General features: G+C 35.8%; 1 protein-coding gene across 5 annotated transcripts in view; it reads left to right on the top strand.

Annotated features, from left to right (window-relative positions):
* LOC127621310 (cytosolic carboxypeptidase 1) overlaps positions 1-9,177 on the top strand; it is a 76,034-nt gene extending 66,857 nt beyond the window's left edge. For all 5 annotated transcript variants that reach the window (XM_052094861.1, XM_052094862.1, XM_052094863.1 and 2 more), the window contains 2 exons: positions 173-342; positions 7,831-9,177. In XM_052094861.1, coding sequence (XP_051950821.1) covers positions 173-342; positions 7,831-8,005 — 345 coding nt within the window. In that variant the 3' untranslated portion in view covers positions 8,006-9,177. The remainder of the gene's footprint in view (positions 1-172; positions 343-7,830) is intronic.
* Positions 9,178-24,095: the final 14,918 nt, after the last annotated feature.

The following is a 24,095-nucleotide window of genomic DNA, read 5'->3' on the forward strand; positions in this document are numbered from 1 at the left end:
AAAATTGCATTTCGCCATCATTTCCTGTCTTATCGCCACTATTTGTGTAAAAGAAAATGGCAAGCTTGGTTATTGTAGTGTTGTGTTTAAAAATGTCTTTATTTCAGTTTACTTTTACAGACATATGGAGATTTATAAATGCCTGTATATGGTGGTCTGTGTGTGTCTGTAGGGTCTCCAGATTGGCACAAGAGAACTGGAGGAGATGGGAGCTCAGTTTTGTGTGGGTCTGCTCAGGCTGAGACGCTTCACAAACCCCTTAGAGCTCCACAACCACAACTCACATCTGCTGGACATGGAGAATGACCTAAAAGATCCTCGCAGCATACCAAACATCACCAGGTATATACTACACACACACACACACACACACACACACACACACACACACACACACACACACACACACACACATCATGGCAATTAGAGATATGTCACGATGGTCAGCTTGTCATCCAACAACCAATTAGTCGACTAGTTTTAGATTTCTTATATACATTTTAAAATGTTTTTTATTGGCGGTGCTTTAATTAGCACAATGCTTAATGTTCAAATACTTTCTCCTGTCCCAGCTTAATATGCAGACACAAGTTTAAACAATCCTCTGTTAGTTTGAGGATCTCCAGCCTGGCCGACACAGCAACATTGGCTCAACCAATAGTGTGAGTTTTTGAGTCTGTTTATCCGATTTTTGTGGGTTGCTGTCAGCAGGGGTCAGTAAGTGCAACTCCAGCTGTTCAGTCAGCACACCACTGTTATTTTAAATTGTATTTATATATTTGTACACAACATAAAAATAAAATTTAAGCAAATTTAAAAAAGCCCAAAGGGGCTTATACAAAGTACTATCCACAAATCAAAGATATTCTTATTTAATTATGGAATTGAAGAGAATAAAGAAAGTAAATATTCACATGTGTATTGTACTTAAAAACATAGAAGATACATACAAAGCCATATCACACAAACATAGAAGTTATTACCAACAAAACAAATATTTGAAAAAAAGGTTATTGAAGTTCTCTATGTGAAATTGCAAATTGACCCAAAGATGTCCTGAACAAAGATTTTAGAATAATAGAATTTGTATTTTCTGAAAGAGTGGATGAAATGAAAATGATAACAAATTTAAATTTAAATAAAATGTAATTAAATTAAATGTATTTATTTAACAAATAATTTCTGGAGAAGATACAAACAGGAGAGGTTACTTTTATATGTTCAATCCCAGATAAAGAACAGTTTGAAAGATAAGGGTATATCATGGAGCAATATAGAGTACTGATTGTATGAGTATATAACAATAACCTAATTCTTATGATAAATTGATAAATTCTTAGCTTTTTTTTTGTTAAATCAGAGCAATATGATTATTCCAATGCTTTGTCATTTTTAACATGCATAGTGGTGTATAAATAGTCAGTATGAAACAAACCTCTGAAGTTTGCACCCCATAGAATTTAATCCTTACCAAATGTATACCATTCATTTGTGCTGCGTTTGTGCCGATTTGTGCTGCAAATATTAACGTTTGTGCTGGTTTGGTGTTTGAGATATTAACCTCAAATATATATTTTATTTGGATGTGTGATGTCGCATTCCACCCCAAATCACTCCAAACCAGTGCTGTTTGTTTGTGCTCGATTTGTGCTGTTAAAAGAAACACTAACTATTTCCCTTCCTTAGATAGGCCTATAGCAAGAAACTTTTCGTGATGTCACTCTCCACCCCATATGTTCTAAATCACTCCGAACCGGTGCCGTTCATTTGTGCTCTTTGTTTGTCATTTAAAAGAAACACTGTATCAATTTCCCTGAATTCCTTAGAAATATGAATTTGAATTCAGTAGCAGTGACGTTTGTGCTCAGTTTGTACTGTTAAAAATAATCTTGTATGTATTTCCCTTCCTTAGAAATAACAGCTTGTATTCGGGAGCAGTGATGTCACTCTCTTGTTAAATACAAAGAAAAGAATATGTTATGATGATTCTGTTAATGGCACAAATCGAGCACTAATGAATGACACCAATTTTGAGCAATTTGGACCACATGGGGTGGAAAGTGACATCACACATCCCAAAAAATTATGTCTAATATCTCAAACACCGAACCAGCACAAACTTACATTTTTGCGGCACAAACGCAGCACAAAGAATAGTATACTGTAGATTTGGTAATGATTTAATTATATGGGGTACCAAATTCACGGAGGTCACAAAGATTCAGTACATAGTGGATTTAATCCAGTATGTCATTGCGCTACAGGCTGCATTGAGGACAGACTCAATAGGCTCGTTTGAGATGAGCAAGTTCTGTGCTTAACCGATCACCGGTGAACACCGGCAGGTGCATGCCAGTTAGAAATCTGTCTGACTTGCTGTGATGTCATGAAGATGTGTGACAAAAAAATGTCCCATGAGAGCGAGGTGGCTGCAGATGTAGCATACCATTGCATTTTATTTTTTTTTTATCAAATATTCTTTTAACTAATTTAATAAAGTGCTTCAGTACAGATCCTCACTGTATAATCCAAAATATAACAGTGGTCTCATTTTTGTCAAATAAAGTGCTGCACAATAGAGCATCACATTATAAATGAAAACATTGCTGAAAATTCTATTCAGTAAAACAGCACTCTTTGTTGTGACAAATTGCTTAAATGTAGTAATAATAATAATAGTAATATAATATAATTAGGGCCCAAGCACTGAAAGTGCGGAGGCCCAATTGTTCTTCTAAGGATTATTATTATTATTTGTATTATTTATCTTTTCAAGGTTTTCAGTACTGTTGAGGTACTTAACATGCGTGAAAACTCTTTAAATTTTGCACACAAATCAGATTCATCAGCCATTAAGACACACATGACAAGAAGGGAGGCTCTGTTTCACCTCTTTAAAATGGGTATGTAACAGGGTCTCTGGAGCACACCCATTTTCACCTACAGTCACCAAAATTGGTACATATATGTTATCATCAATCCGAATGACTTTCATACTCAGTCATTAGCTCCACCCAACAGGAAGTCAGCCATTTTGGATTTTCTGAAAATCGCAGGCTCTGAACTTTTAAATACTCCTCCTAGGGGAATCATGAGACTGTCACCACATTATGACAAGACATTGAAAAGCTAAATTGTGAACAGATTTTGAATATATCAAACGGTGTTGCCATGGTGAGGCATTAAATGAATGACAAAAAATGGGAAACAGTGTCTTATATTCTGTGGGCAATGTGTGATATTTAGATCATAATTGAGATGTATGTTTAGTCTTGGGGGCTCTTACAACAGACTTTAAAATAGTCCTCTTATATTTACCCAAATTGCTTCAGAATTGTTTAGAATGTCAATTGCATGTGTCCACCTTGCATTGTTTTCTGAAAGCAGCCAGGTGGAAATGGACCCATGGTGCTTGGGCCCATCATCGCTGCTTGCAACTATATTTAGGGCCCAAGTACTGAAAGTGTGGAGGCCCTATTTTTCTTCTGAGGGTTCTTATTATTGTTATTCTTTTCAAGGTTTTCGTTTTTGGGTAGTGAACATTCGTGAAAGCTCTTGAAATTGTACACACCCATCAGAGTCATCGGCCATTAGGGTTAGGCAAAAGTTGCAGGTGGGAATGTTCAGGGGGATCTGTTGCACCACCTTGAAAATGGGCTTGAAAGGGTGGATCTGTAGCGCCCTCTTGAAAATGGGCATTTGGGGGCTCTGTAGCAGCCCCATTTTCACCTACAGTCACTAAAATTGGTACATATGTACACTACCAGTCAAAGGTTTTGAAACCCTTACTCATTCTTTATTATATATATTATTTATTTATTTTTTTCTTCATATTTTAGAATAATAGTAAAGTCATAACATTTTCAAAATAAAATCCAAAATAAATCAAAACTGTGTTATATTTTAGCATCTTCAAAGTAGTCACCCTTTGCATAGAATTTGCGGACATGTACTCTTGACATTTTCTCATCCAACTTCTTGAGTTGTGTCACCATGGTGCAGCAATAAATATATGGTGAGAAATGGGAAACAGTGCCTTATAACTTCTGTGCGATTTTGATGAAATGTCAGCTTTATGTTTGGTAATGGGGGCTGATCACATGGATGCAGCTATTTTGGTCATGGTCATAGCGCCACCATCTAGGAAGTTTGGCTCTTACAACAGACTTTAAAATTGTCCTCTTATATTTACCCATATTGCTTCAAAATGGTTTATTATAATGTGAAATGGCAAATGCATGTGTCCACCTTGCATTGTTTTCTGAAAGCCACTGTGTGGAAATGGACCCATGGTGCTTGGGCCTGTCATCGCTGCTTGCAAAGTCTTTCCCTTTCTGTTTTATGGACGTAAGATTCACACCTCCTCTTAAGACATTCCAGTCCAGTGTGATTATTAAAACGCAAAATGCTGCAATTGAATTATATAATATGTAGTCTGCAGGTGCTGCACTCTTCACAGTAAATGTGCACTCTTTCCTGTTATCTACTACAACAAGCACAGCTCATAAAATGTGTTTTGATAATTTGGTGTTTTTAGCATATAAGCAGCTTCACACACTCATGCTGAAGTGTGCAGAACATGCAGACTAATACAAATCACATGGTTTAATTATCACACTAGCACTAGATCACTATTTAATTTAATACATTTTCCATTTTAGTGTAAAATAAGTAACTGAACGTGCTCATAAGCGTGTGAGCATTTAAAAGCAGCCGGCAGTTAGTCTGACAGCATGCGTAGTACTGCAGAAACATTGGTATTGTCTTTTTTTATTTCAGTATTGACTTGATACCGAAGTACAGTTCTTTTGAAATCTCTATTCAGTGTAAGATCAATTAATTGACTAGTTGTTTGGGCAACCCACATTCTAGTCAAAAGATGTTGTTTTGAACATTCCTAATGCTAATACCCTCTTCTGGAACGTCTGTCTCCGGTTATTGTGTTGCTGCATGAACTGGCACAAAGCTTAAACGATGCAACAGCTGCCTATCGAATTTCAATACAACATTAAGCAGCTCAGAGCCCGCAATGATCAGAACAATAATAGCCATGATGTCAATGATGTCAGGAGCTTGTGGAGTGTAGAAGCTTCTTGGGAACATACTTCAGCCCCTCCCAGCTTGTGTTTTTCTGTAATGGATAACAACATACACACACATCCACACACACAATCTTGCAGTCCTCTTCTAATGGGCAGCACCACTTGAGGAGTTGCTGGTCACATGGGGCCCGGTGCACTTGAGTGAGCAGAGAGGAGCACTCAGCTCATTATAGTCATCTAATCACCTGATCAAAACGGCCGCTAATCCACTTTGAGTCTCCCACCCCCCTCCCATCGGCCCATCTCGCACGGATCCTGTTTCTTCCCCGTCACACCATTAAAACCATTAAAAACCCACTAAAACCAGTCAAACCACCAGACCACACATTAAACCATTTAACTGCTTAACAAGAGAGCCATAAAACCATCATCACTCTTAGTAAGGTTATTGTGTTAGGAGAGAGAGCGAGAACGAGATTCGGAGAGCAAGAGAAATGCGGAGAAATGTCTCATCTGCCGCCACGTGAGGTTTTTGACCACTAACCTGCAGGAGTTGTTTGTTGGTTTTGTTGTATTGACCCATCATTTATTATTACGTGTACTTAGGCTTAGGGATTCAGACAAACCCCTAACCATAACGTATTAGAATTTGACATATATCTCACCATTTGTGTTACGGACATGAATGATTCTTCAAATCATGTGGCTTGAGAAGAGGTGTGCTATTAACATTCTAGGTGATTGGACAAATGACTTTTGCTTGGCAGATGTTATTTAAAAAATAAATAAATAAATAAATACCAAACAAAAGCAACTATCTGCACCGATTAATCGGTAAAACCGATACATTTGTCTACCTCTAATATATACTGTATCTCGAAATAGATATTTTTGTTGTAAATTAAATGATTTTTTTTTTTTTAAATTTAAAAATCTTGTTGTAATGCCTGAATTAAATAGTTTACAAATGAAAGATACTCATTAATTACTAATCAGTGCTAAAACAAGCTTCACATTATGTAACACTTATGGTAGAGGGATAGTTCTCCCAAAAATGGAAATTCTGTCATCATTTACTCACCCATATTTCTTTCTTTCTTCTGCAAATCACAAAAGGAATTATTTTAAAGAATGTCGTGGTGCTGGTTTCCATGCAATGGCAATTGACAATGGCTCACTTCAAAGCCTGAAAAAGCACCCAAAAGTGTCATAAAAGTGGTCCATGCAATTTGTGTCATATTCCAAGTCTTCTGAAGGCATACGATCACTTTGTATGATGAACAGAATGAAATTTAAGTCAGTATTCACTATTTATTGGGTCATTATAGAGCGCAACAATCTGGTTCTGAGAGTAAAAATCCCATTAACTTTTTTTCCATAAGTGAATACAAGGGTTTTCGATTTAACTAACGTTAAAAATAAAGTGTTCAAAAAATTAACCATGTCCATGGAATGTAATAAGGAATATTCCTTCCATATGAGCAATTCAAGCTTGGAGTACCACCAGTTTTCTCCAGGTGGCAGTAAGCCAAACTCTCTATATAGACAATGCACAGCTTATACAGACAGAGAACAAACCACACTTACCAAGAGCAGACAACACAAGATGAGAACATGTTCTTGCGTACCAATACAGCAAGTTGACACAGTAACCTAAAAACAGTACGTTTATGATGCAGTTCAACTGAAGTGCTTAAAAAGCATCTGTTTGACGCAGGCGTACATTGATGCATCCTGAGAAAAGCCCTTATAATGAATCTCGGACTGCATGATTAATTAAATTGCAAAAATGAATTGATGTGAACTGTAGGCCAATGATTTGGGATTTGGAAATAAACTATTTATTGTATTCTAAGGCCACTTTTTCACTTGTGTGCCAAAATAATGTCATGAATTTTAATTATCTGTATTATTATTTTTATAATATATATATTTTATTTATAATTATTTAAATAGAATTCTATAATTATTTAATAAGTAGATTTGTAAGTATTGTTTTTTGAGGGGTTTCTCAGCAAATATTTATGTGCGATTAATTCGACCGTTTAATCGGAATACCATGTAATTAATTTCATTAACAATTAATCGATTGACAGCCCTAGCGAATACATTTTTAACTATAACTTTTAAAATGTTAAATACAGACCTACTGGACGCTCCAAGGTTGTTAATTGATGGTAGATGCTTTCGTTGAAGCTATCAGTCTGTGTTACGACAGATGCTAACGTTAGACTGACGATTTACTGCGCATGGTGCAAACGAGTTGGTCTCTATACACTCTCAAACTACTTGTATTTTTGTAAATATCAGAATATTTTACAATCAAATTTGTATGTATTGTTTCTATACTTATTATCAACAACTTTATATCAAAAGTTTAATATATTTCAATAGTTTTTAACTCCATTACGTCATTCGAAATGCTTCTTGGTTCATTCCCAAGTCCGATTTTCACAAAATGTATTGCTTCATATCAAAGTTTGGAATGCTGAGATTCACCTCAGAGCTGGTTGGTTTGGTTCATGGCTTAGAAATATTTTATGAAGAATTCTATGAAATTCCTATGGAAAAAAGTATGGGAAAATCCTTCCGGAACCAAGACGGTTGAAAAATAGGCTAAAAGGTTGTGCTGTATTTTAAAATATTTTACCGCTGAAGGCCACGATTCAAAATCAGAAGCAGGTATACCAGAGAGCAGTGTAATATAATGTAATAAATGACAACCGTTTGTGTGTGCGTGTGCGTGTGCGTGTGCGTGTGTGTGTGTGTGTGTGTGTGTTTCCTACAGTCCCACCACATATGTGTTGGAGGAGGATGAGCCAGCATTTCTGGAGGAAGTCGACTACAGCGCAGAAAGCAATGATGAAAATGACCCTGATTTTGAACCTGATCTCCAGGATAACCGTGTCCTCCCGGACCCCAGCTCTGACTCTGAGATCAGCCGCCAAGACTCTCTTACCTGAAACTGCACCAGAATCACATTAGTCCCAAAGGCTCTAGCTGAACTTGACTCTTAGCCCAAAACTTACCGGTTGTTTGCCTGTGTTATATATCACCTGTGATTGCCTACTTTATAGAATTCTGTTTCAACGTCTATGTTAGCAAGATTTACCTGAATCAGAATAACCAAACCTCAAGCTCAGCTTTATGTCTGCAAACCTAAACAAATGCACCTCAAAACATCTTGCTGAAGATCCTTAAATACATTTCAGGCCATGGCACGTGTAGTTAGAGTTGTAGTTAAGAGTTGTAGCTCAGTAACAGTTTGTAGAAATTGGTATGGAACCAGATCGGAATAGTAATAGTTTGCCCAAAAATGAAATTTCTGTCATTAAGTTTTTTTATTTGTTATTAACTAAACTAAGAAAAATCATAATTGTAATAGTCCCTATAATTAGAAGTTGAATTCAGTTCTTAATTCTATTCATGACAAATTGGAAATGTCTTTATTTAATTATGGCTCTATATTAGGAAAGATCATTACCATTTCACAAATATCCATTTTTCCTTAATTCCATATTGACATATTATTAAGAACCGATGGTACGACTGTAATCCTGATACAACTCGACTTGTATAACAAACTCATCACAGAAGCAAATGTACAACAAAAACTGGACAACAATGTAATCTAATGAATGTAACCACTCTTAATCTCACAAGAATGCTCACCTGCGCACTTCCTGTGGAGTCCTGATGGGGTCACCATGAGGTCACAGTCTTAGATCAGTACGGTTCATGTGAGTGTGTGCACAGCACTTTTGTGGCTGTATTTGCTTTTCAATTAGGAGAGCTTGTGTATTTTAATTTAGATGTCAATATTTCTTTCTTCGTTACGTTTGTATAATTAGTTCATGTCTTTTAATTTATTTTATTATTGTTATTTGTTTATTTGGGTGAAAGCTAGGGTAAAACTTGATTTTGTGTGTGTGTGTGTGTGTGTGTGTGTGTGTGTGTGTGTGTGTGTGTGTGTGTGTGTGTGTGTGTGTGTGTTGTGTGTGTGTTGTCAGCAGATGGTCAATTTATATAATGTGTGTATAAGGTTGCAAAAAACACACATGAGTACATTTGGTTGTGTTTGTCCATCTTTGATGGGAAATATGGGTAATAAACACCTAAGTTAAGACGATCTGTCTCACAGTACCATTTGCACTTGTTTGGGTCACTATTACTTCTTGGTAAGGAAATTATTAGTTCAAACATATTCATTATTTGAATAGAAAAGTGAGGACATTTTGGTGTTATTACACTTGAAAAAGTAAAATATTACTAAACCATTACTTTTTTCTTTCTCAACATGTTTTGTTCCAGCTCTGTTTCATTTAAATTGTTTGAGGATTGAAGATCAGAGCAAAAATTTACAATATTTTTGTACAGCATTTATTAATCTTGGACTGGTTAATGTTCATTTATATATTTACATGGTTAGTACATAATGCATTAATTAACGTTAACATAAACAACATTTTTTTTTTATGTGTTAGGACATGTTGGAAGTTACAATAACCAAGAAGTGTTGTTCAGTGTTAGTTCATACAAAATATCAAACTTAATTTGAATTAATTCATAAATGTTCAGATTTATAACTATATATTCAGGATTTATAACCAAATATTCACATTTACAACCATATATTCAAAAACAATATATTCAAGATGCATAAGTATATATTAATGATTTATAACAATATATTCAGTATTTATATCCAAATGTTCAGATTTATAACTATATATTCTGATTCATATATGTTCAGACTTATACAAATATATTCAGGATTTATAACTATATTCAGATTTACAACTATATATTCAGACTTAAAAGAATAAATTCAAGGTGTATAACTACAGTGCATCCGGAAAGTATGCAAGGATTTCAAACAAACTTCTTTCACTTTGTCATTATGGGATGTTGTTTGTAGAATTTTGAGGAAAATAATTAATTTAATCCATTTTGAATAAGGCTGTAACAACAAAATGTGGAAAAAGTGAAGCGCTGTGAATACTTTCCAGATGCACTGTATATGCAGACTTAAACAGTAATTTCAAGATATATAACTATATACATAGAATAATATATATATATATATAGACTGATGTATAACTATATATTCTGATTTATAACTATATATTCAGACTTCTAAAATGTATTCATGTTTTATAACTATGTATACAAATGTATAACTATTTACTCTGATATATAACTATATATTGAGATTCATAACTATATAGTCAATATTAATTATAATATATTTAGACATAAAGCAAAATATTCATGATTTATAACTATATTTTCAAGATTTATAACTATACATTTAGATTTACAGCAATATATTCTTGTGAGGGGCCATGACATCTGTTGCAGGGCTCCCTGTTCTTCTATTCTAATCTTTTCTATGTTAAAAGTAATGTTTAATGTTTAAAAGATACTCAGGTGACATTTCACCCCACTCTTCCTGTAGCACTTGCCAACAATGTGGATGACATGTCAGGCACTTCTCACACACCTTACAGTCTAACTGATCCCACAAAATCTCAATGGGGTTAAGATCCGTAACACTCTTTTCCAACTATCTGTTGTCCAATGTCTGTTTCTTTGCCCACTCTAACCTTTTCTTTTTGTTTTTCCATTTCAAAAGTGGCTTTTTCTTTGCAATTCTTCCCATAAGGCCTGCACCCCTGAGTCTTCTCTTTACTGTTGTACATGAAACTGGTGTTGAGCGGGTAGAATTCAATGAAGCTGTCAGCTGAGGACATGTGAGGCGTCTATTTCTCAATCTTGAGTCTCTGATGTACATATCCGCTTGTTTAGTTGTACATCTGGCCTTCCACATCTTTTTCTGTCCTTGTTAGAGCCAGTTGTCCTTTGTCTTTGAAGACTGTAGTGTACACCTTTGTCTGAAATCTTCAGTTTTTGGGCAATTTCAAGCATCGTATATCCTTCATTCCTCAAAACAATGATTGACTGATGAGTTTCTAGAGAAAGCTGTTTCTTTTTTGACATGTTTGACCTAATATTGACCTTAAAACATGCCAGCCTATTGCATAGTGTGGCAACACAAAAACAAACACAATGTTAAGCTTCATTTAACGAACCAAATATCTTTCAACTGTGTTTGATATACATGATTTCTACACCAGTGAGCCAAAATATTATGACCACTCACAGGTGAAGTAAATAATGTTGATCATCTCCTTACAAAGCCACATATCAAGTTCTCATAGTCAAGATGTTGAATGCAGGTGTAAAGACCTGAGCTACTTTGACAAGGGCCAAATTGTTTTCATGGCCAAATTGCATCACAATCTGCTGCTTATGGGGCAATGTAGCCGCAGATTTGTCAGGGCTCACGATGACCCCTGTCCACCGTCGAAAGTGCCTACGTGACTGTTGAAACTGAAACTTGGAACAGTGGAAGTTGGTCGCCTGGTCTGATGAGTCTTGTTTTCTTTTACATCACATGGACGGTTATGTACATGGGAAGTGATGGCACCAGGATGCACTGTGGGAAGACTGCGGTGGAGGGAGTGTGATGCTCTGGGAAATGTTCTTCTTGGAAACCCTGGATCCAGCCATTCATGTGGACATCAATTTGACACGTGCCACCTACCTAAACATTGTTGCAGACCAGGTACACCCCTTCATGGCAATGGTATTCCCTGATGGCAGTGGCTTCTTTCAGCAGGATAATGTGACCTGCAACACTGCACACATTGTTCTGGAATGGTTGGAGGAACATAATAAGTATATAAGAGTTCAAGGTGTTGCCCTGCTTCCAAATTCCCCAGATCTCAATCCAGTTGAGCATCTGTTGGATGTGCTGGACCAACAAGTCCATATTGGGCAGGTGGTCATAATATTTTGGCTCATCAGTGTAACTATGTATACAAATGTATAACTATATATTCAGGATTTATTACCATACATTCAGACTTAAAACAATATATTCATGATTTATAATTATGTATTCAAATTTATAACTGTATATTCTTATTTATATTCAAGATTTATAACTAAACACACAAATGACACCATAACATGAGAACGACCAATATTTGAATAAATGTTTAAGGGAAACGATATATAAAACATTTGCATCTTTCATGTTTTAGACTGATGCACCAAATGCTTAAGTGGATGGTCAGACAGGAAAGAGTGAAATGAGAGAGAGAGCAGTGGAAGAATGCTAATTCACAGTCAGCATGCCAAATGAAAGCTCTCGTCTTTTCAGCTCCATCACTTCCTCTTTCTTTTCAGCATCCCTTCATTTTCTACAGTGCAGAAACAAAAGACTCAATCCCAGCTGGCCCTCAAAGACAGCTGCATTCACATCACACCCCTAATTAACCACACACATACATTTGACATGCATATGTCAACACAATATGATGCTCCACTGACTATTAATTAAAAAGCATCCATTAGTTTTCATGTCACTCCAATTATCAGACAGATATTTATCCATGTTTTTTTTTTTATCTGTCTGACATTGTAAAAAGCTTTTTCTTACTCTCTTTCTCTTTCTAGATCTCTCTTGCTTATATAGCTTCTATAGATATGTATTTGTCGTACTTAGACCTGCTGATGACATGGTCCAAAGCCATAAACAATATAAACTGGGGGTCAAAGCAAAGCAACCGGTGCCAAAACAAACACACACACACATTTTTAAACCAACAATAGTTTACAAAAATAGTTGCAAGCAGCAATGACGGGCCCAGGCACCATGGGTCATTTTCCACCTGGTAGCTTTCGGAAAACAATGCAAGGTGGACACATGCAATTCACATTTGACATTATTCTAAACAATTTTGAATCAATTTGGTTAAATATAAAAGGACTATTTTAAATTCTGTTGTAAGAGCCAAACTTTCTGCTGCCAGGTGGTTGTGTTATTACCGTGACCCAAAATGGTCATCTCCATGTGATTAGCCCTAAAGATTAAACATACATCTCAATTTTGATCTAAATCACACATTGCACACAGAAGATATGAGACACTTCCTGTTTCCCATTTTCCCAATTCCCACAATTAATTTAATGCCTCACCATAGCAACACCATTCGACACCAAATCTGTTAATAATTTAGCATCTTCAATGTCTTGGCATAATGTGGTGAGTCTCATGAATCTCCAGAGGAGTAGAAAAAGCTTTAATATATCTGATCTTTTTGTATTATTGTTCTCAGTGCTTGAAGTAGAAGAAAAAAAGTGGTAAAGTTGATAAAAAATATTTATCTTACCTAACACAAAAATAAAACAGTTAAAATTATGCATTTATTTATATTAAAATAGTATGCAATTACATTACAAGGGGGATGTGGTGGTGGGGGCATGGTCGAGTGTTCATCTGGAGAGAGAGAAAGCGGTAAGGGTGCATACACCTGAGCCAGATTATGAATAACACCTGTTTCCAATTGCAATAAGCTTGGGGAGAGCAGTACAAAAGGAACCAAGCTAGCGGCAAGAGAGGAGAGAGAGCTACATGGCTGAAAAGACTATATTGTGCTAATGTGTGTGAAGCTGTAAATCGCTTGAGTTTTTTTTCAATTAAAAACCTTACCTTTAAATGGAAGAAACCAGTTCCCTGTGTCCTCCTTCCCCTCCCTGCGTGAAGTGGGTTACAGGGTATTTCATTAACATTTGAGCCTGGCTATAAATTCCTTCTTAAGATCTGGCTGAAGAACAAACATCACACCCTCAACTAACAAAATGGTTTTGATTAACTTTACTTTGAAAATAAAAGCATACAATGTAGGGTTATTGTTTATGAAATCTGAGGAAGTATATTTATACCTGCTTAAGTCTATCTTTGACCATATCAACCCACATAAGAGAACAATGTCAATCTAATATAGAACTCTCTTTTTACAGAAAATAATGTAGCCTAAAACTGAAAAGGAGCATAATGTCTGTTTTACCTTTTTTATTATTATTATCCTCCCATTCAATGAGCGGACAATTAGCCTTTTCTTGTTCTGCACACATACATTTGCACACAGGAGCCATATACTTTATTATACAGATAATACAAAATCATAAGAAATGATGATCAAACTTATTTGATGATGTTCAGGATTGTGAATGCTGACGCACACCTGATTACAACTAAACACTGTCAGGATTTATGCGTAAGCAAGTTCAGTGACACTTCACATAATCTTTTTTCGAGCACTACAGAAAATAATTGAGAATAAAATGCAAATTTTCTTGTGTTTATTTGAAGCTTCGGTTTTCATCATCGATTCAGCTTTGATGAAAAAACATCTAGGTTACGGATGGATAGGAGGGAGCAGTGCAGGAAGATGGGGGCATGAGCATTGCCATGATTGGCAACTGAATTATTGGCTCTCAAAGAGAGAGTGAGTTTTGGCATCTTATTTTGTCTAGCCTACAGTGCATCCGGAAAGTGCTTCACAGCGCTTCTCTTTTTCCGCATTTTGTTATGTTACAGCTTTATTCCAAAATGTATTAAATTCATTATTTTCCTCAAAATTCTACAAACAATACCCCATAATGACAACATGAAAGAAGTTTGTTTGAAATCTTTGCAATCAAAAAATGAAGTGCTGTGAATACTTTCCGGATGCACTGTATATGTATCTTTGTAAGGCATTTACAACATGATTATTATTATTTTGTCATTGTAATTATATGATTCTTAATTGATTTATTAAACATGAGAATCATTAATAACTGTCCCAGCTGTGAATAATTATATGACGCAAATGTTCCATTAAAAAAAACGTATCCAAGTTCGTTCAGCAATTGCATTGCAGGATCAATGTACCCCTCCAGCCCCGTTATGCTGGTGTCTGAGTGCCCAAGGACACTGTACACCATTGAGACGATAGAGCCTTGGGTGCTGAGCCTCCTCCTCATAAATGCAATAAACGTTTGAAGTATTGATTTTAATCTGCGATGACATAACAAAGTTAATTTATGTATCGGCAAAATGCATTGAATGATGGAGAACATTGCGGTCAAGTTGAATATAATGTTCTATTACCTGTGGCAGTTGTTTGTTTCTTGAATTCTGCAATCCAGTTTGGTTTTCTTTTACGTTTGCACAACTTCTTACTATCAGCCATGATTATTCTAGCCTGTTAATTAAAAGGCTGCTTTTAAAAAGAGGTTGACAATTAGCTGAACATATACTTGTTTAATTAGTGAGACATAGCCTTCATTTTAAAATATTCATTTGAATATGACAACATGATACCTCATTCTACAATATTTCTATGATTAAGTCACTGACAGAGACCCATCCCCTATCAGCCAATCACTGTGGGCATAGTTAGTAAGCTTGTTGACATCATCCATAGCAACAAGCTCAACCCCGCCCTTTTTCTTAAGATTTATCCACATTCCTTAGTAAAAGGAAAAAAGTAAAAGTGTTCCAACCCCAGAAATAGCACTTTTTGGGCAGTTTCAGCGCAATTTCAGTGAAGCACCCAGACAGCAGTTCTTTTCTGGGCTTCCAATAGAACCCGGAAGGGGTGGGGCTTCATCTATAGACTTCAGCAATACCCAATCACAGTTGAGTTTGCTTTCACTTGTAAACACATGCACATGACCGTGACATCAGTAAATTCAGAACTTATTTAATTCGTGTTCAACAACGGATGATATCAAGTTGATTGTGGAAGTGGAGAAGAACAAAGTGCTCTATTGTTTACTGTTAAGAAGTCAATGGAAAGGAGGAGGTGAGAACCGGCTTGATAATATAAATAATAGTTTAATTTCAAACTCAAATAAAAGACAAACTGTCTGTCATCGGCCTAAATCCCTCTTGGAGGCTTGATTAGCCTGATAAGGGACCATGTGTGTATGATCACGACCCGGCCCCGCCCTCCGCCCTCCGCCCTGCCACATTTACCTTTTAGATGCAAATGTGATACTCCTCCTCATGTAAATAAGATTTCATGACTATCAAGTTTGTAATACTTAGCAATGACCCACTCCTGATAACCATTTTATAAGTTATGGTCTTTATTAAAATAAAAGTAGCATAGAAATCACAGTATTTTTCTGTATAGAACTGCTGCTGTGAAGCTATAGAAACGCTTCCGGAGTGAAACATCCCCCTCAAGTTTTCAATGTGAAATGGGCCTGAGGCTGTACTAAGCCCTACCCCAAACCCTAATGAGATTATAGATTTGGTAGCACATCCTGATAGATAGCATATATTTTCTGAACATTCTGTACACTGTAGAGTAAATTAAATAAGTGGAGGTATTGCGTAAAAATTGCGAGATTTATGCTGATAAATAAGGTGGAAACATGTCATCATAGTCTGTTAAAAATTGTGCAGATGTGGTAATTTGGGAATCATTCACCAATTGAGCTTGGCTGTACTCTATTGGAAATTTCCAGTACAGCATCTGAAATTTGCAACCAAAAGGTAATTTTTATATATTGACCTAAACTATAGAACAGAACTGGATTAGACATGTGGCTTTGATTTTTACTTTTCAGTTGATATATTGTATATTGTATTTATATGGTAAAATAAAATGTTCATTACAATAAGCTTAAATTTCTATAAAATGTTTTTTATTTTACTTTAAAAATTGTTTTCATTTGCACAATGAACTGCTAAGTGTCTTCTTCAAAAAGAGACCAGGCTAAGGTCTGTACTCCCTAGCATTTATGAGTCATGAGTAATAACAATGAATGTGTTGCCATGGCAACACTGTTTAAGATATAAAATATCCCTTTAAAATTACACTAGAAGAATTTTGAAGCAATTCATGTAAACAAAAGTCTGATAAAATTACCTTACTTCTTGGTGCCAGTTGGTAGTGCTATGACGTGACCCATAATAACCACATGTGATCAGACCCATTACCAAACATAAAAACTGAATTATCATCAAAATCATTCAATGAGCACAGAAGATATGACTTCCTGTTTCACATTTGTGCCCTTAATTTATTGCATTGCCATGGCAAAACCGTTCAATTATCAAAAATCTATTTGAAATTTAGTATCTTTTATTTATTGGCATAAAATTTCCTAAATTTGGTGCTAGTCACATTAATTCCCTAGGAGGAGTATTCAAAAGTTCAGGGCCTGCAATTTAAAAAAATATATATATCCAACTTCCTGTTGGTTGGAGCTAATGACTTTAATTTTGAAAGTTGTCCAGCTTGATGAGAACAATATATGTAGCAAGTTTGGTGACCATAGAAGAAACTGACTCCAGCACTACAGAGCTCCCCAGCCACACCCCTGTGTTTACTTTTGCCCAGGCCTTATGGTGGCAACTCTAATATGTGTGCAAAATATCATTAAAAAATGTAAGCATGCCAAGTACCTCAAAAACATGTGAATATACATAAAAAGGAATAATTACATTTAATGTGTTCCTATGGCAACAGTATTTAAGATATCAAGAATCCCTTCAGAATTTTAAATCTGCACTGTCTTGACATTATTCCAAATTCTTTTTGAAGCAATTCAGGTAAACATAAAAAAGGATCTTTCAATGTCTGTTAAAAGTGCCACACTTCCTTAAGCCAGTTGGTGATGCTACGACCATTGATGTGACCACAATAGCCACATCAATGAGATCAGTCCACAAGGCCAAACATATGGCTCAGTTTTGATGTAAATCATATGATGCACGCAGACGATATGAGACACTTCCTTTTTCCCATTTTGTTATGTTATTTTGTCGCATCGCCATGGCAACATTGTTCGATATATCAAAAATCAATTTGCAATTTAGCATCTTCAATGTCTTGGCATGATGTCTGCCACATTTGGTACCTGAAACATGAAATCCCTAGGAGTATTTCAAATTCCAGAGCATGCATTTTTCAAACAATCTTAACAGAGCTTATGACTGTCACTACATATGTAAAATGTTTGGTGACTATAACTTAAAAGGGATGTGCTATAGAACCCCCTGAGCATGCCCATCTTCTAGGTGGCGCTACAGAACCAACCCCCAGTTTGGATATTTTTTGGAAATGCTAACTGATTTAGCATCTAGTAGAAAGAAATAGCTAAAAGTAATTCTTGAAACAAGATAAATTTACTTGAGAAGCAACACTGCATAAGAACTTTTTTCACTTGTAATTAACTTGTTAGTACGGACAAGTTAAAAAAAATTTGCCAATACTTGTATCCACTTGAAGTAATCCAAAGTATTTCTATTATTTTATTGACCTGGCGCAATCAAACAGAATATGTTACAAATGACCTTTTACAGCATGTATTCTGTAATATGTAGTTGAATAAATCTTAAAAGTAACCCTCCCAACCTCCTCTTCTATTATATCTTGTAATAACCCAAATTAAATCTCAGAAGCTCTAGTGTTGTTATTTTTGCTTCAGGGGTGAGTATTCCCGGGATCCACTTTATGTAGTGCGGTTCAGGCGTTTCCGGTTAAAGTGTTCAGAGCGCCTGCATGCAGATATACAGTACTTTTGAAACAGTAAAATAAAATAAAGATGAAGACACATATTTAATAAAAACAGGGTGATGCATTCGTTCATTGTTCCCTCACACATGGAATATATCAGTGACTGAAGCATTGAGTCAAAAAGCGCTGCTGGTGCTGACACCATTTGTCTCCTTCCACCTTTGTCATTTGCATTTCCAGCTGATCTGTGGTTAATTGTCTGCTACAGACCTCCGTGTGACGATTACAACGATATGTGGTTCAATGGTTAAATATGCTTGGATTGGAGTATATACCAGCCATTGCTTTCTCAGATCGGCTTGAGCTGAATTAAAACAAGTTTTTCCACTGAAAATATTTCTCCTCCTATCCCTTAACAGATCCTTACTCTTAAAATATTCTTTCGAATACAAATTTTAAGCGGCGTTTCGGGAACTAGACAACTACGCTGCATGTATACAAGTTTAACCGGAAACTAGCGGGCCACACTATTTCAAAGCGGAAGTACGTCAAGAGGCTCAGTGCAAGTAGTCCATTTGTTATGACACAATGTATATGCATGCATAGAACTGCCCTAAAACACAAAACCAGCTTACAACACAATGCACACACACTCACATAAATGCAGATGTCATTTATGGATGATTGAATTATTTAGTTGTATATGAAAGAGCTTTATTGACTGATTATCTGTATTCTGAATTATTCATTTGTGAAGATGCCGGTCAGACGGGGGGAGTTTGTGTTTGTGTTTTTGTGAGTGTGTGTGTGTGTGTGTGTGTGTGTGTGTGTGTGAGTGAGCGTGTATTTATCACTTTGTGGGGACCAAATGTCCCCATAAGGATAGTAAAACCCGAAATTTTTGACCTTGTGGGGACATTTTGTTGGTCCCCATGAGGAAAACAGCTTATAAATCATACTAAATTATGTTTTTTGAAAATTTAAAAATGCAGAAAGTTAGGGTTAGGTTTAGGGGATAGAATATAAAGTTTGTACAGTATAAAAACCATTATGTCTATGGAAAGTCCCCATAAAACATGGAAACACAACATGTGTGTGTGTGTGTGTGTGTGTGTTGTATCTTTAAAAGTGAGGTATGAGGGAAAAAATGCACAGAGGGAAAGATGGAAAGATGGGTAGAGGTCAAGCACAGGAAGTGAAACCTGGTACCCAAGCAAGACCTATACAGCAAAATGGTGACATTGCATCCTTTACATTTAGACCAATATTGGACATGGACATTGGATACAGGAGAGGATGTGGAAGACAAACTCAGGCAACAAGATCCAATTATTTATAATGCGCAATTTGTTTTTAGCCGTGAAAAAAGATATAGATGAACAGGTTTTGTATTTTATCAGATATAAGGTCAGGGTAGAAGCTAGAAGCTTTAGTCCCTAAATCTAAATAGCAACCTTAACCAAATTTGAGGTATGGTCCATGTGCATTGCACATGTAAGGTAAAAATAACACCATTCAAGAAGATAATATGCTTTGTCTATAATCAATAGTTCAATCAATAACAGCACTATACCACAGTACAGCTTCACCACTGTGTTAAAACACATTGACCAAAAAGCCTGGCTGTCCGCTTCTCTACACATTGACACTAAACAGCTGCTAATATAGTCCATTTAAATAATAGACAGCACATACTAATATTCCAAATGATCCTCACTGCTTACCCAGAATAAAAGCTCTGCAATCAGGATGAATCTGTATTTACCATTATAAAACGTTTAAACTGACCACAAAACCTCACAGTTGTCCACATAATGCCTGTATTGGAGTGATTCTTAAAAGCTCACATCTCTCTAAGGAAACTAGGTAGAAGAAAAATCAATTTTAAAGAAGAGGAGGGGGGGAGGGGGGGTGTCATTTTAAAAGTGACCAGCTGTTCACATTTTTATGAAACGTAATCTTTGTTTTACTTCTTTTAGGCAAAAAGATTCACACACCTCGTGACCTCGTTTATTGTTTGATGAATCCAGTGGCGGAGCTAGGGGGTGACCAGGGGTGGCCGTGGCCCCCATTCGCAGTTGCTGTTTTAGTCATTTATTTGGTCATTTTTGGCACAATTAAGTTCTTTAGAGGTGAAATCATCTCTGTACAAATGTACAAACTTAACATGTGCGCACACCAAGGCCGCCGCACCTCTCCGTCTCCGGTGTCATTCTGCCAAACATCTTCTGGTTTTCATGGAAGAGTGTCATATGGGTTTAAAACAACATCATCTTGTGATAGGGATCAGGGAGCACCGTTTCTCCAGTATACTCTAAATTCTTTGGTCTACTCGTACCTCACAGCCATAAACTTCTTCAGTAAATAACTGGAATACACATTGTTTACAGGGTTCAAACAACACAGGCCAGTGATATTAGCTAAAAGGAATCACAAAAGCACTTTAACCAGGACTTTCACCCTAAAAATGAGCTTTCTTTCAGCTTTTAACATTAAGTGATATTATTCTGAGAAAATTAGACAAATCTTGAATCACAGTGACATTTTTCTGCTGACGGCGTCCGCTTGTTTTGAAGTTAGGGGCATTATGGTGCATGTTAACTGTGCATGCTGGGGGGTGGGGGCTGGGGGGGGGGGGCAGTGTGGGGCCGGGCGTGCTTGTAGGGCGGCAACTGTTTTATATCTTAAATATCCCCTGTACACTTATAAAACATAATTTGCTGTTTTAATATCTGCAGACATAAAATTTTTTAAAGACAACTAAAGATTCACCAAATTTGAGTAAAACTTTTAATATTAAAATATCTAAACAAACTGGCTCATGGTAAAAGTTTCAATAAGTCATGTTGCCATGTTGCCATGCTGTTCTTTAGAAAGACTAATGCAGTAAAATTCTTGGGTAAAATGAATGATGGGCTACACAAGATTTTAGGTAAGATTTAAGCTGTAAGTTCTGTTCTCTCTCCTGTTAGTTGCGCATTTGCTGTTTATTCTTGCACCTGTACCCAACAGTACCAATATTCATCTGTATATATTTATTAGGTTGACATGTGTTGATGTGGTGAGCTTCATGTAGTAAGGCATTTATTTGGGCTTTAGTGGGGTGGTTTATAAAGGGTTCCAATTTTATGTTATTAAGTCTACGTCTATTCATAATAAATTTGCCATTGCAGGTGCGGTGTGAGTGCAGTTCATCAGAGCAGCGCCGGCCCGTGGGTTTGTGGGGCCCAAGGCGAAATCATGAAAATCGGTCCCCCGGTGTGAAAATTATCCTAAATTGAAAACATCCTAGAACCACTGCAAACATGATGAGCAGATTTTTTTAAATAGAAAGCTCTAAAAAAGAAACACTATACTGCACAGCTCAATAGACGCCAAATAACGTGTTCCAAAAGCTTTTTGACCCCAACATGAAGATGTTAGGTTAAAATGTACATGCAGGCATAAGGGAATATATGCATTTTAGATGCTGTGACTTTCAGTTATTTGTCCTGCTCCTTGACATCGTGAACAAGCCACACCCCACGTTATGTCATCACACTCAAAACTCTGCCCCATGTCAAAACAGTGCCACATAGTGAAGCGCAATGGGAAAGAGGTACTGTGAATATTAAAAGGAGCATACAAAGGAAAATACAGCATACAAAGATATTTGCAACTAAACACAGATTTGTCTTTTGCAATTATATCATCATTATATTAAGGCATCAAATTTACCATAATTTTCTAAATTTACACAGGTAAACTCCCAATAATTTGTCTGTTTTGAGATGTCATTTTGCACATCTAACTTAAATAATTTAACCCAACTTTTGTTTCTATATCTCCATTTGTTTAACACTTTATAAAACATTTTACAGAATGTCACTTTATGTCCCTTGAATATCAATAACATCACATATTGCTGTCATATTATCATATGTTTTTCCACAAATGTCAATGTTCTCAAGTTCTAAATCTGTTCATTCTTCAAAAAACTTCAATAAAAATCAGGCTAATATTTAATGTGATGGGCCAGAGAAATGGAAAAATTGACTTAGGCCTATTAAATGTGAGGCTATACGAGGAAATAATGTTATTTTGCCTATAGGCCTATTACTAGACGGGCGTTTACTTAAAACCAACATTATTAATATTATCCTCCTTGTTATATGTCCATACCAACTTTCAAACCAATCTTACACCCTTGAGAGAAATTCCTTTAATCCCTTCTAGAAACTACACCCACTGGTTATTTTTGACCCGGATTGAGAACCATTCAAAATGCATTAATTCTTGATTAGTGTAGAACGTCACTAAAGACCCCCTTAACGAAAATCTGTTATATTGTGGTCACAAAGTGTACAATGAAAGGGGGAAATGCTATATTCTGAATATTATTAGAGTAACATAGCTTTTTTTATATATATATAAATTAAAGTTTAAAAACTTAGCAAACACTGGACAATTCTGTTTATTTCAATCACTTTCTGCATTTTATAATATCTTAACCATATTAAAAACATTTGATATATTCTGCATGTAGTAAATCAACAGTGTAATTTTTTTTTTTTTACAATTTTAGTACATGCCGATTGAACAAATGAATCTCTATTGCCTTTTAAAGAAGTCCAAATGGGACACTCTCTCTCTCTCTCTCTCTCTCTCTCTATATATATATATATACATGCATGCAGTTGGTCAATTTAGGCCATCTTACCCTATTATAGAAAATCATGTTAGTAAGTGTATTAATATAACCTATACAAAAACAAAAACATTTCTCTCATGTTGGCTTGTGTGTGTGGACTTGTGCAGTTGAGTGGAAAGTATGGAATTTATGTGGGAAAGATGCAGTACCCAGTGGAGCACGTGGGGGAGCTAGAGAACAGTATGGGACTAGGGACTACATTTGAGAACATTAGAAATATATTTAGGTCAAATTTGATTAAAAGATGTACAAACAAATATGTATATAACATCCAAAAAATTTTGAAGGTGAAAGGTTCCCAAACGGGTCAAAATTTAAGACAATAGAAGAAACAATTTGTTTTTAATTGTTATTTCTCAAACAATTATATACAAAAATATATATTCTTTATTTTGTTTGTTTTGAAGGTCTTGACAAAGTCAAAATGTTTGGTTCCAGTACCAAAAACTATGTGATATTTATAACATTCTTTACCTGTCCCGGGACAAAAATTACCCTTGGACAATAGGAGGGTTACAAAAAGTTACACAGTTCAGCTTTAATAGTAACATGTAAAATGTGTAACACTGACACTGTAAAATAAAGTGTTACCAGTAAACTACTTATACTGGGGTAATTTAAAAGGAGCACATGTGTATTGTTCTGCATTGGTATTTCACAAAAGATTTGTCTGAAATCAGGACTTAAAGGAACATTCTGGTTTCAATACAAGATAAGCTCAGTCGACAGCATTTGAGGCATAATATTGATTACCACGAAAATTTATTTGGACTTGATCCTTCTCTTCTTTCAAAAAAACAAGCAAAAAACTGTGTTTCAGTTGTTATGATGGAAGTTAATGGGGCCAATCTGTAAACGTTAAAATACTCCCTGTTTCAAAAGTATATCCATAAACAATATGCATGTCAACATGATTTCAGTGTGATCAAATCACTTATTAATCTTTTCAGTGCAAAGTTATAGCCAATTTTACAACTTTGTTGCCATGGCGAT

This window comes from Xyrauchen texanus, chromosome 27, assembly GCF_025860055.1.
Source record: "Xyrauchen texanus isolate HMW12.3.18 chromosome 27, RBS_HiC_50CHRs, whole genome shotgun sequence".
In the NCBI taxonomy this organism is placed as follows: domain Eukaryota; kingdom Metazoa; phylum Chordata; class Actinopteri; order Cypriniformes; family Catostomidae; genus Xyrauchen; species Xyrauchen texanus.